The following is a 12,613-nucleotide window of genomic DNA, read 5'->3' as shown; positions in this document are numbered from 1 at the left end:
TGAAAGATGGGCGGGTTCATCGAATTTTTCTTCATCAATTCATAAGTGTGCCAAACACCTGGGTAGATGGGTACAAGTGACTTCCCCTCCGATAGAAGCCCCTAGCCAATGGTGGGATCCCCCCCTTGAAATGAACTGATCACCTCATCCATTCTGTGTGTGAGGAAGGCCCGCCGCTTATGACGTGTCAATCGCCGTGAGATCCACTGTGCCTTGGGTGATGTCAAGTGGCCAAGGGCTTGCTCACATGTGAGGTGAGCTCTCATCTCTCTGCACTCATAATCATACCAAGGATTCTGTGGCATCTTCCCTAGTGAGGCACATGTAGATTGAGTCGTGGGGAAAGACCTGATGGCTGCGTCCATGACTACTGTGGCAAGGGTGTTTGAGGTGTGGGTGAGGTCTACATCATCTCCAAGTAGTAGGACTGGAAGTTCCTTCGCCAGGTTGCTCACATAGATGGGGTCCAAGGCACGATCAAAGTGAACCTGTACACGAGTGGGCATGGGGGGAACCCTCCCTGAGACTGGCATAGTGGTAGAGATACAAAAGGCTAAGTTCAAGTGATCAGCACCAAGTGGGGGAGGGGGCACAATAAAGTCGTATATCGGTGAGGTAAAGGCCAAGGGACCCAATAGGTAGTCCACTGTGCTTGTCTCTCCGCCATGCAGGAAACAAGTGAGACCACCAAATGATGGCCATCTCTATAGACCATTGTAAATGATCAAATCATGAACAGCCCCTAGCTCACGTAGATGTCATCCATACTCTTTCACTTGTGGTGCATCTGTAGAGTGTCTCACTATCCCTAGCTCAACTGCATCTAGTTTGGTACTATGAGGGAATTTGATGCAGAGTCCAGTAGGCCCACCTGCCTGTTCCCTGTGCGTGCATTGAAGTCACCAAGAAGGAGGATGTCCCCCTACCTGGAGAATTCTGTGATATCATCCTGAATCAACTCATACGGGCTGTGCCCTTCTGTGGTGACCTCGCGTGCATAGGATGAAGTATCTGGGGGGAAATAATACACCGCTATGAGAATTGATCGTGCGTTTGGTAGTTGGACTCGTATCCACATGTGTCACGCATGCTCCTCTCTCCATGCCACTGATATGAGAGGTCTCATGTGTGATCTAAAGAGGATAGCCACTCCTCCCAAACCCCGCACACCAATGTCTCTCCTCGTCTCCTTCCTATGAGATGACTCCCATGTATATCCTGTCACAGTGGGCAGTCCTCTCTCGGGTCGGCTCTCATGTGTCTTAGTATAGAAGACCATGTCTCTGTCAGTGTATGTCTCTAAGAAACCACCTGGATCAGACCAGAGTGTGCCATTGCAATTGCACACTGCAATTCTCAGTCCACTTTGTGTCACATTGGCCCGACACCGTCATAATTCACCCTCTTCTTTCTCTTCCTTTTCTTCCTTCTCCCCCTGGTCCTGATCTCCTCTCTCTCGGATAATCACCCTACCATCCCTGTATGCACCCCATTTCCCTGCTTCTCTCGCTGCCATGACGTGTACCATACCTTCCCTACGGTGTTCCTGCTAATAGGAGGGCGAGGTCATCGTCCAGGTAGATCCGGGTTCCTTTCAAGGTCACCCTCGTGCTCATGAGGGTCTTCCTATCCATGGCTATTCAGAGCTTCATCACAAGTGGCCTTGTGGGTGCATCGGGCTTGCAAACTCTCCAAGCTGTCTCACATGTCAAGTTCACACCCATTTTGGTGAACAAAGCATTTGCATCTGTCATAGAAGTATCTCCTACTATGAGACCTAGGACTAAAACATTTAGGGCTTTAATGTTTCTCCTTTTATCCTCCTCTAGAGCATCTGAAATGAACTCTTTCTTGGGAACAACAGTACCTTTCATGACCACATCTCTCCATTCCAAGATTGCAGCCTCTCCTTTCTTGATTTTCTAGGTGAATTCAGCATGTTTACCCTTCATAGTGTCTTGCAAAAATGCCAAGTCTTTTCTGAGTTTTTCATTCTCAGATTTCACTTCATCTATGATCTTGCCTTCTTCTTCTGAAGTTCCCTTGGCCCCCTTGAGCTGCTTCATTTGTTCCCTAATCATGTTCAGCTCCTCGTGTAGGGATGGCTGAAGCTCCCCTTCATCTCAGTGTGTATTTGCCTTCAATTTTACATTCTCGTCTTGGAGACTAATCACCTGAGCTTCCAAGCTCTCTATCTTGGATGTGAGAAGACTGTTTTTCACGTCCATATCTCGCATCATATCCATCTGCATTTTCCCAATTTGTTTTGCCCATTTTGCATGCATTTCTTCTTGCCATCCCTTCATGTCGTCATTCATTTGAGCATGTATGTTTGAAAATTCATCCTTGTTGTATTCTTCCAATTTCTTTTGTAAGCATTCAATTTCAGCATCTTGTAGCTTACATGCCTCTTTGATAGTGGATAGACATGCTTGCATTCACATCCTCTACTTCTGCCCTTTGGTCCAAATTATGCTGTATTTCATGACTTTGTCCCCTCTGGTTTTCTGATCGGGTGAGCTTTCCATGGCCTCTTTTTTCTGATTTTACTGATTTTTTTGCTCTTTTTTTTTTTTTGCAGGCCCTCTTGGTTGGACTGCCCACCACCTAAGGGCTGCCCATAGCAACCCTTGAGCTCAAATTTGGACCATCCTCGTGAAGAAACAATTTCGGAGATTTAATTATTTGCTGTTTTAATTTTCTTCCATCTTTCTTTCTTCCTCTCTCTCCAGATCTTCACACTCATGGCAGGAGGCATGGTCGATGGCCATGACTTCCATCATTTCTTTGGATCACAGACCCCTTAGGGAAGACGATGTTCCTCATATTTCATATTTTACATTTTGTATCTAGGCATTTTTGGTACTCTATTTCATTTCATTTTGTATCTAGGATTTTGGTAGCCATTTTTGGCATCTTAGCGGTATTACGATGAGGCCACCTAGTTGGCGCATCATTGATGATGTATTTTCCTTTCGGATGATTTTGTGTCCCATAGGCCATGTATGGCCTTCCGTGGACCTTTAATAAAATTTCTTTCTTTCTTCTTTCTTTCTCTCTCTCTCTCTCTCTCTCTCACAGCAAAAGCAACTTATGATAGATGATGTGAATAAACGAAGCAATAGAATTGACCTAAAGGTTGACAACACTGCAACACAAAAAGCAACTAATGAAGCCTCCGCCCAATCAAGTTTCAATCCGATGCCAACCTCTGCACCAGCCTCTACATCATCACCATCAGTACCAGCTTCTGCCTCACCATCACAATCATCCTCAGAGTCATCTTCTACAACATCCTTGGAGGTGACAGCCCCACCATCTCTAGCTATGGCAGTGCCAGGGACAGCAGGAGATTTTGTTATATTATCACCACCCTTGGTGTTGAGATTGAGGAGAGCTCCTCTTAGCCCGACCCACTATGCCCCTCCCCCCTAGTATAGCTCATCCCTCCTCTTAGCCCGACCCACTATGCCCCTTTCCCCCCATATACCTCATCCCTGTCACCTTTACCCCTTACCCAGCCACCTTTCCACTCATTAGTTGGCCTCACTACACCCACGTTGCAGTTGTCTCCCCATCAGTCTCCACTTCCAGCCCCCCTTCACACCACATCTCGATTCTCTACACACTTCATGGCCTCACAATCCCATCGGACTATTGGAATGGTGTCCTTCTACAGATACACCGTCTTCGTACATGAGAGGTGGAACAAGGCCGTCTTATTCACAGTCTTAGCCAAGAGATATCCCAGCTTGGGAAGGAGATGGAAGCCAAGGGGACAGCTCCACACAACGGACCAGCTGTAGAGGCAGTTGAAGCACATATAGCTTGCATGCAATCAGCCATTGAAGAGACTACCGGGTGGATGGATGTTGCAAAACAGGAATCTACGAAGGCCACTATTTCAGCCACAATTCTAGAGCAGCAGCAGAGGGCCAACAAGGCACTCAATGTCAGGGTACATGGGATCCCCCGCACAACCACAACCCCCATGGACGACGCAATTTACGTCATGACCTCCACTCTCGGGATTCAGAAGCATTGGATTGAGGGAGCCTGACGCACTGGGTGAGATCCCAAGCGAGAGCAATGTCTCAAAATCTGCTTCAGAGACACCCAGGCTTGCCTCACATTATGCAAATGCTCAGCTTTACATACCCACCCAGAGATCCACTTAGATGAGGATCTCACACCACTCCCGGTAGAGGAGAGGCGTATCCTCTTACATCAGCCAGATGTCACCCAAAGAGAGGGAAAGTGGGTAGTAGTTCGAGATGGACGGCTTCTGATAGGTCCACAACAAGCATCTTGTGGTCCCCCTGCATAGGGGGGCGGGGTCTATGAGACTCAGAGGACAGTGTCCTTGACTTGCAAAGACATATTAGAGTCTAGAGTGACCCTTGCCTATAGTCAGTGGATACATGTGGGAGACAACATATCGAGACGAGACCCGAGAGACAGGAGGAGTTCGGGGATCGGGATGATTCGTAGTAAGCCTTCAGTCCCACATCAGATAGTTCCTGGTGAGTTTGGGGTATCCCCACTACAGTTTGATGCGGCATTTCAGGTGATCACATATCTTTACTGCATTAGACAGTATGGAACCCACACTACAGGACAACGCACGCTTCCTTTGTTGGCCCTATCCTCTTCCATGGCATTGGCAACAGAAGATGATCAGAGGAGCTGGTACGCACATACATGTAGATGATTTGAGAGTTTGGGACTGCACATAGATAGGCTATCTCCCTTCCAGTATAGTGTTGAGGCCCCCTCTATCCCACTCACCTATCACGAGGTCAACCAGGTCATCCAAGAGGATCTCTTGCAGTTACACACATTCAGAACTTGTTTGGTACCTCATGAGCTTCCTATGAAGATCAATTTTAACAGGGACCACTGCCTACGGACCTCTGCTGAGGGTTTCGTCAATCAACCAGGGTACACACAAATCCACCTTCCTCACGCCTTGAGGATATCCATAGGGCAGTTCTGAGTTTCGTCACATTGCCTCCGTATTGAGAGTGGTCAGGCACAGGGCATACCTAGAGAGGGCCGCATCTGCACCTTATGTGATTCCGGGGAGATCGAGTCAGAGGAGCATTTTGCATTCACATGCCCTATGTACTACGACATCAGAGGTCGCTACTACTGCATTTTTCAGAGATGGCCTTGGTTCTCAATCCAGCTTCCTATCCTACCCAGACCACAGATGCCTAGCGGCCTTCATCCACGAGGTTGTCTGACATAGGAAGCGGATGCTTAGAGCACATAGAGGGGACCATGACATACAACCAGATCCCACTCAGAGCACAATCATTGAGTTCTTCCAACCTGACGACACCAACCAGCAGGACACATGGAGACTACGACCTCGAGGACCCGAGCCAGAGCTTGAGACATGCCAAACATTCAGGTACACAGAGGGGCATTCAGACCTCCCTTCCCTGTTTACCAGACCAAGGGACCTACCCACAGGAGTGACGATAGCACTCGTTCGTCATAGGGCTATAGACAAGAGACCACAGCAGGCAACACGTGTTGATAGTTGCCAACGATCTATCACAAGCTATATGCCACCACAACAACCTCGCACATTGACGTCCCCCTCTCAGAGTTGATACTCCTACTTGTCCCACTCCAAGAGAGCTCTCACTGTGTACTCGTGATGTTATGATTCAAGACTTTGGGTTTCCTTTTGTACTCACCATGGGTGTTGATGCCCGCTTAATGGCTCCACCCTCAGCTCATTGTATCAGTTTATCTATTAGTCTCATAGACCGTTTTGGTCTTCTGAACACTTTTAATAAAATCTCTCTCTCTCTCTCAAAGAAGCCACATACTGACTCTATGAGAAGGTTCTAGCTGAGTTAGCACAACCGCTAGTGGATGGGTCATGCTCCAAGGGGAATGCTGTAATAAGCAGTGACATAGGGGTTAAGCAAGGCTGTCCCCTCTCACCAACACTTTTCGGTCTTTTATCGATGGATTTGGAAGAGTGGATGAGAATGCATAGCAAGGAAGGTGTTCAGATTGCATGGTACACTTTGCTAATGCTTATCTATGAAAATGATGTGGTATTCGTCACAAAGAAGGAGAGCCTGCAAGCACATTTGGATGAGAGAATTCTGCAAACACCCAGAAATGCAGGTCAATATAGATAAGACAAAGGTAATGTTGATTGGGACACATAACAAACAAGTGGATGTCACAATTGAAGGGGAGCCCTTGGAAACAGTTAACACATATAAATATCTAGGATTGGATTTCACATACAACTACAAATGGAATGCGTGAGTGGGAAGGAGGATTCTGGGAGGCTTAAAAGACTTATATAGCTTCCAAAATAAATGCACGAAGGCACATTTGTGGAATTGGGAAATGAGAAAATTTTTGTACACCATGCTTGTGCAGACAATATTCCTATACGGATGCCCACCTTGCCCCCAGGCTCTCTAGGACATTCTAGAAAACAATAGAAACTTTACATAAACGTTCTTGATAGGGGAGTTAAGAGCTAAGGCACAGACACCCTACCCCATCCTACTGGCTGAAACAGGTATGATACCTTCAGAAGGGAAAGCATTATGTCAATTCATGGCTTACCTCAACAAAGTTGAGAAGATGGATTTCAATAGGATGCCATAAAAGGCGATGAAAGCTATGAAAATCATGGATCGGCACAAAGAGGGAACGAAGCGGATGGAATCATAGGTTATAACAGCCACTGATGTACCAGAAGATGCATGCAAAATCAGGGAGATAGTGATGCAGAAAATGCTACAGAAACTTCGCGAAATTGGGGACAAAAATGCAGTTCTACAAATAGGAAATTAACTCAGTGGACAGCTATGTACGCAGAAATACCTCAGGGAAGACATATCAATATTTAAAAAGCATCTAATCTGCAAAATCAGAACTAGTGCCCATGATCTCGAGGTAGAGAGGGGTAGGTGGGCAAGCCCCACGATCCCCAGAGAGGAAAGAACATGCGAAACCTGCCCCATAAGGGCGGTAGAAAATGAGCAGCATGCTCCTACAATGTAGAGCCTATGCACACATCACAAAAGGTTATCGGTAACAGTAGGGCAGCAGAGATTATCTGAAAAATCTGCTGGAGCAGCCACTCAAAAGGCTAGGAAGCTACTTGAAAGAGATTTTGGAACACCACAATAAGATACTGGGACTAGCACACAAGCTAGCCCAACAAGTACTCATCACAAGTTTGTAATATTTTCTCTCACTGCATGTAAGGGATAACTACTGCAACATTAGGCCATTTTGGAGCTTTTTCGCAGTAGGCCATATTATAAACTTGCATGGCTTCAAGAAGGCAAAAGACAGGTACTCCAAGATGTCCACGACTCTAGTAAGAAAAAAATGCATGGCATTTGGGATAGTATCCGCACACCAAAGGATAGACGTGGTGGGTGTACACATGCACATGGTTGGTTAAGGTTCCACACCTTTCCAAATTCATGAAGTCTGTTCCTAAGTGGATGACAGTTTTGATAAGGCATGCCAAAAATTGCAGGTTGCACAAAGAGGCCAAGAACTAGAGAACACTTGCATAGGCTTATGCAAAATCAACAAAAGTACTCATACAAAAGCAATGAGAGAGCTTCTAATGGGTAGATTTGAAATTCCAGTCACAAATTCTAAGACTAACACATAAAGATCTTCCATCAGAAGGGGAGAACCTTGGATGATGAACAGCCCAAGCAAGTTAAAAACTTATTTAGGGGAAAGGCATTGAGGAGCAGTAAGGAATGGCAGCTTAATGATGGAGATTATCATGAAAGTCTTGGAATGCACAGAAGATGTGGATGACAACAGCCAGCTTGGTGAAGAAGACACCCTACAAGGAGAAAAGATACCTAATAATGAAATTAACAAAAAATCCATAAGCCAATATGCATGTCTATGCAAGGTAGGAACTAAATGTACACACTCTTGAAAACTCCAAACATGCAAAATTTGAAAACAAAAGCAAAGGGATACATATATATATATATATATATTATAATGGACATAGCAAGAACGATGCTGCACAAGTAATATGTAACAGTTTTGACCTCGAAAATGCATTACAAAATTGATGCAGCATGACAATGACCAACACATGACTAGCCATGCAAATGCTATTCTTGAAGAGCATCCACCACAAACGCCAGTATTCCCATGTTTATTATAGCTGCAAATACTCGAAGGCTTAAATGAGAGCACAGTGGAACATAGAAATGACAACCTGAGAGATGAAGACTGTCAACAGCCAAAGAGAGACGGCTGTCATGACAATTTTGAGCAGCAAACATTGTGCAAGACTATACTTGATGGATGGGCGTACTAATGATCATGGTGAAAATTCATTACACAACCAGACAAAGCCTTCCACCTTTGGGAAGCTTGTTTGTTAGCAAGAGCTTCTCCATCAGCCCCTCAGCCAAACACTTGGCGATGTCTTTGGGTCACCCAATGACTTACAATCATGGGATAGAGGCCAACCTCCACAACATCCACTTGGCACACCTCAACATTGTGTACATGCTGTTGGAAATTGGAATCGCTCCTCCGTATGGAACTTACAGGCCTATAAGAGGATTTGGCATGAGATGCATGCAGCACTACATAAAGTTCAGATCTGCTCAGATACAACTTATATGGGCGTACTATACTAGTGCTTATGTGAAAGGAGGTCGTATGCCACACCAGCACCTGGGTACAAGAGGGCAATGGGACATTCATGAGGCCTTGTCAGCGCTGCACCAAGCTTATATGACCAACTCATCTGTCGTTTTCAGATTATGTGGCTCTTCATATGCCAAGGGCACCAGGGCAAGGAATGTGAGCTACTTCTGTGGCAAAGCGAGCTACTACTACTTCAGATTGGAATAAGAATTCGAAATTATTGATGGGCACAAATTTCCTCAGGTTTTACCATAACCAATGCTTGAAATAGGAAAATTTGCTTGTCAATATCTAATTTTCTCTGGGCAAAAATATTCTTATTTTAGCAAAATAAGCAGAAAAATTAAGTGAATTTGCAAGTCAAAGTGTGAATATGCAAGGATGCCTAAAGAATACACACAGTACTTACTGTAAGATCTGCACAAGGAGGAGGAATATGCATGAAATCGCACATCATAGATGCAACAGGGAAATAGCTACATTTTTAATCAGTGGTTTCTTAAAGAAGACAGATATGATATAATTGCACAAAACGATGACGCTTATGGGAGAAAACCAGCAGTTCACCAAACAGAGATTTTAAAAACAAAATGCCTCGCTTTTCTTAATATGAAAACAAAAATAGCTTCGAGAAACACTTTCCAAAATGATTATCAGAGGAAGACCTTCATCAGTAGGCATGCAAGGCCATAACAAAATTTAAACCAGCAAGCTTTGGATATGCACCATAGATTCATGGTAGAGAGACAGCTTGCCTCTTAACTACACATTTGAAAAGAAAATTTATGTCAATAACTGGTCTATACACTGTCTACGCAAAGTGAACAACTAATTTGGTGGCGCAACTGGTGGTCTTACCCAAAGCGAGCTGCAGAGAGCAAAGACACAAGACTTTGCTTCCAGTGTGGCATGATTTTGTACTGCATACTCCAACTGTTCCCTCAACAAAGGCAGAATAATCTGCTGATCATAGATGGATTCATTATATACGTATATTAAAAACTCATGAGGACAACATTGCATTAAACAAAATACACAAAAAAACAAGAAACGTATAAAAACGATCCACCTCATACTGCCTGCTTTTCAAGCAAAAGTCACATAATTTCCATCAACCAGAATAGTAAATGAAAGTAACAGTTCTCTAGAATGATGAAAGAACAAGTTCCAACAAACTGAACAGATTGTTTTATCCAGGGTCCAGTATCACTATAAGCAGAGAAGCCCTTTTGCAAGTTCCTTGTAATTCTACAAGGGCAATTGCCACATAATCAAGGAAGCTAGGAGGGCACACAAGTAGTCTTTAGAGAAGAAAGATCACTTATCACTGACTGTGGGCCTAAAGTGAAGCATCCTCAGTTTTAAAGGGATGTAACATGATAAAAGGATTAGAACGCCATGTATGGTGTTGTACATAGCACAGAACATGTTTACTTGTCTCTAAGACCATATGTATCGGCTTTTTCACTTTCCATAAATCATGTGAACTCTCTCTCTCGTGGTAATGAGATGCCCTTACTATGCACACATTAGGAAAAAGTTCAGCTCTCTTCTTGAGGCACATGGCTGATTTGCTACATAAGGCGTCACCCTCAGCTTTAGGAACATTTGTATCTAAGCTTTTCAAGCACAGAAGCTCACCTAGACATAAAGGTAGTTTCTCTTATTACCCTCCCCTTTGAGGGAGGACCCTTTATGTATGTAAGGTTTTGTATTGTTTCAGGTCCCATAGGCCGATTTTTGGTCTTCAGAGGACGATAATATATTCTTCTTCTTCTTCTTCTTCTCTCTCTCTTTCTTGTCCCCTTTTAAAAAATTTGATTGGGGAACATGAGGTTGGTCTTCACAACCTTTATGCCCCCAACATAGAGAGGATCATGGGAAGGAACTTCTCTCTTGGGCCCCCATTGCAAACTCTTGGATTATTGGAGGTGACTTCAACATGATGGAGTTGTCTTCAGATAGAAAGAGAAGGTGTCATCCACTTCCTGGAGAAAGCAGCTTGGGATGCCTTCCTTTACCTCATTTGAGACGCCACTCTGCCAGTATTCAGAGGATGGCCTCATAGAGGATGTTTTGTAGATTTTGGTGTCTCATTTCCAAGATGAAGTGCCATCTCCTTTTCATGTGGCAACATTTCTTACCATTTGGTTCTCTTAAGAAATAAAGTATAATCTCTATTATAAATTGACTTCGGTCAAAGAATGTTGACTTTGGTTAACTATGAATAAGTTTTATTGTTTTACTTTTGCTTTGCATTGGTAAAAGAGAACTGTGAGGATGAGTCCAAGAACTAGGAATGCATGCATTTCGCTAACCTCTAATGGGTAAGAGTGTTGGAAATTGTTTGTGCAATGTGTAGGACCCAAGAGAGTGCAACAAGGACCTAAGATTGGGGAGAAAATGCACAAAAAGCAGGTCCCACAAGGCTCTAAAGCAAGGACAAGGGGGCGCCTCTTTAAAAAGAGGGCCCACAAGACTAAAAAGACACCTAAAGCCTCCAAATTAGGAAGTAAATCCTAAATCTTGGCTTTTATGTAAAAGTAGCTTTTAGAAAGCAGGCCCTAGCTTTTTGCTAGGCCAAGTCTATAAAAGAAAGGGCCAAGGCCTGCCAGATGTATTCAGAGTTGTACTCAGTTCCATGCTCTCTCAAGAGCCAGTTGTACACATATTATTCTATTGCAATAAAGACCTTCGGAGGGGTCCAGCCCTTATTTCTAGGCCCTAGTGTGGTGTTTTTGTCTTCTCTCCCCCACTCCCAGAGTTCTATCTATTGCTGGGAATCAACTATCTCTTCTCCAGGCTGAACTGCAATTTACTCTAGCTCTAAGATCTTGTATCATCTGCACGTGTAAGTGCCGTACGAAAGAGAGAACCTACTGCCATTTCTGTTTCAGCCATTTGTACTTCCTGCGATTAGGGTTTCAGCCCTACCTGGTGCCCACCAGAGATGCTGCAAATTCACTCTAGGGCACCTAGACCTGCTGCGAATTGATTCCAGGAAGCCTAGCATTGCTGCAGTTTGGTTTCAGTCGTATCAGAGTGCGGTTTTGCTACTTTCCTTGGTAGCAACAGTCCAAAGACTCCTTGAACAGATCCGAATAGACTTCAAGCAGCGGCAAGTGGAGTTAGCAGGCGCGAGATAGTTGCATGGGATATCAGCGATGTTGAAGAAGACACGTCGGGCTAAATCCGCTATATTATTTTGAGTATTTTTGGGGTCATATCTTGACTAGTGTACAACCAAGAGCCATACCTACCCATACTTCATCGCACATCGGGCCGGCTCCCATCTTCACCCGTAAGCGTTTACCTCCTTGGAAGGAGTAGGGGTTTTGCAATTAATTGCTTTAGGCCCAGTCAAGTTTGATTCAGTGGGTTCAATTTTCCATCTCCCACATCATGGTTTATGAACGAGGCGGCTCAGCTATAAGGAGACGCCCTATTGCACCTAATGAAGATCTCGATGAAGAATTCATAAAGGAAAGAATCGAGGAGTTCCAGTCCCTGAGAAAGATACCTTGATTTCAGCACCTGTTCGAGGAGATGATGTCTTAGCACGTTCCACGTTCCACAAAGAAGGAATTGACCGATTATCTCTCTCAGTTTCTAACGAATCTCCTAGGCAGCATCGTGCCTCAAGAAAACGTTCCCGAAGTTCTCCTTTAGTCCAAAGGTATTCAGATTCAAGGAAAAGAGGAAGGAGTCCAAAGTCTCATGGAAGACGAAGCAGAAAGCACATCTTCCTCCAGTTCCTTTTCTTCTTCTTCTTCTTCTTCTTCTTCTTCCTCTTCATTCCGAGAGCATTCATATTCTGGGTGCAAAAGGAGGAAGAACAAATCAAGACTAAAGGATTTCAAAGAAGGAGGCAAGTCCATCAAATTTTCTACATTTGATGGAAAGTACGGGGCAAGTGAGAAAGATT

At 44.4% G+C, this 12,613-nt stretch overlaps 1 protein-coding gene across 6 annotated transcripts in view; it reads right to left on the bottom strand.

Moving 5' to 3' along the window:
- LOC147883546 (uncharacterized) overlaps nt 1–12,613 on the bottom strand; it is a 37,239-nt gene that overhangs the window by 23,925 nt on the left and 701 nt on the right. For 5 of the 6 annotated variants that reach the window (XM_087400008.1, XM_087400002.1, XM_087400004.1 and 2 more), the window contains exons 2-3: nt 9,547–9,648; nt 9,354–9,450 (exon numbers count right to left, since the gene is read on the bottom strand). In XM_087400008.1, the coding sequence (XP_087256134.1) occupies nt 9,354–9,369 (16 nt within the window). In that variant the 5' untranslated portion in view covers nt 9,370–9,450; nt 9,547–9,648. Of the gene's footprint in view, nt 1–9,353; nt 9,451–9,546; nt 9,649–12,208; nt 12,503–12,613 lie in introns of all 6 variants that reach the window. The other variant, XM_087400003.1, reaches the window with a different exon arrangement.

This window comes from Dipteris shenzhenensis, chromosome 28, assembly GCF_047967505.1.
Source record: "Dipteris shenzhenensis isolate YYH24624 ecotype China chromosome 28, Dip_SZ_1.0, whole genome shotgun sequence".
In the NCBI taxonomy this organism is placed as follows: Eukaryota; Viridiplantae; Streptophyta; class Polypodiopsida; order Gleicheniales; family Dipteridaceae; genus Dipteris; species Dipteris shenzhenensis.
The sequence above is the reverse complement of the archived record's forward strand: the minus strand, read 5'-3'. Positions and strand labels throughout refer to the sequence as shown.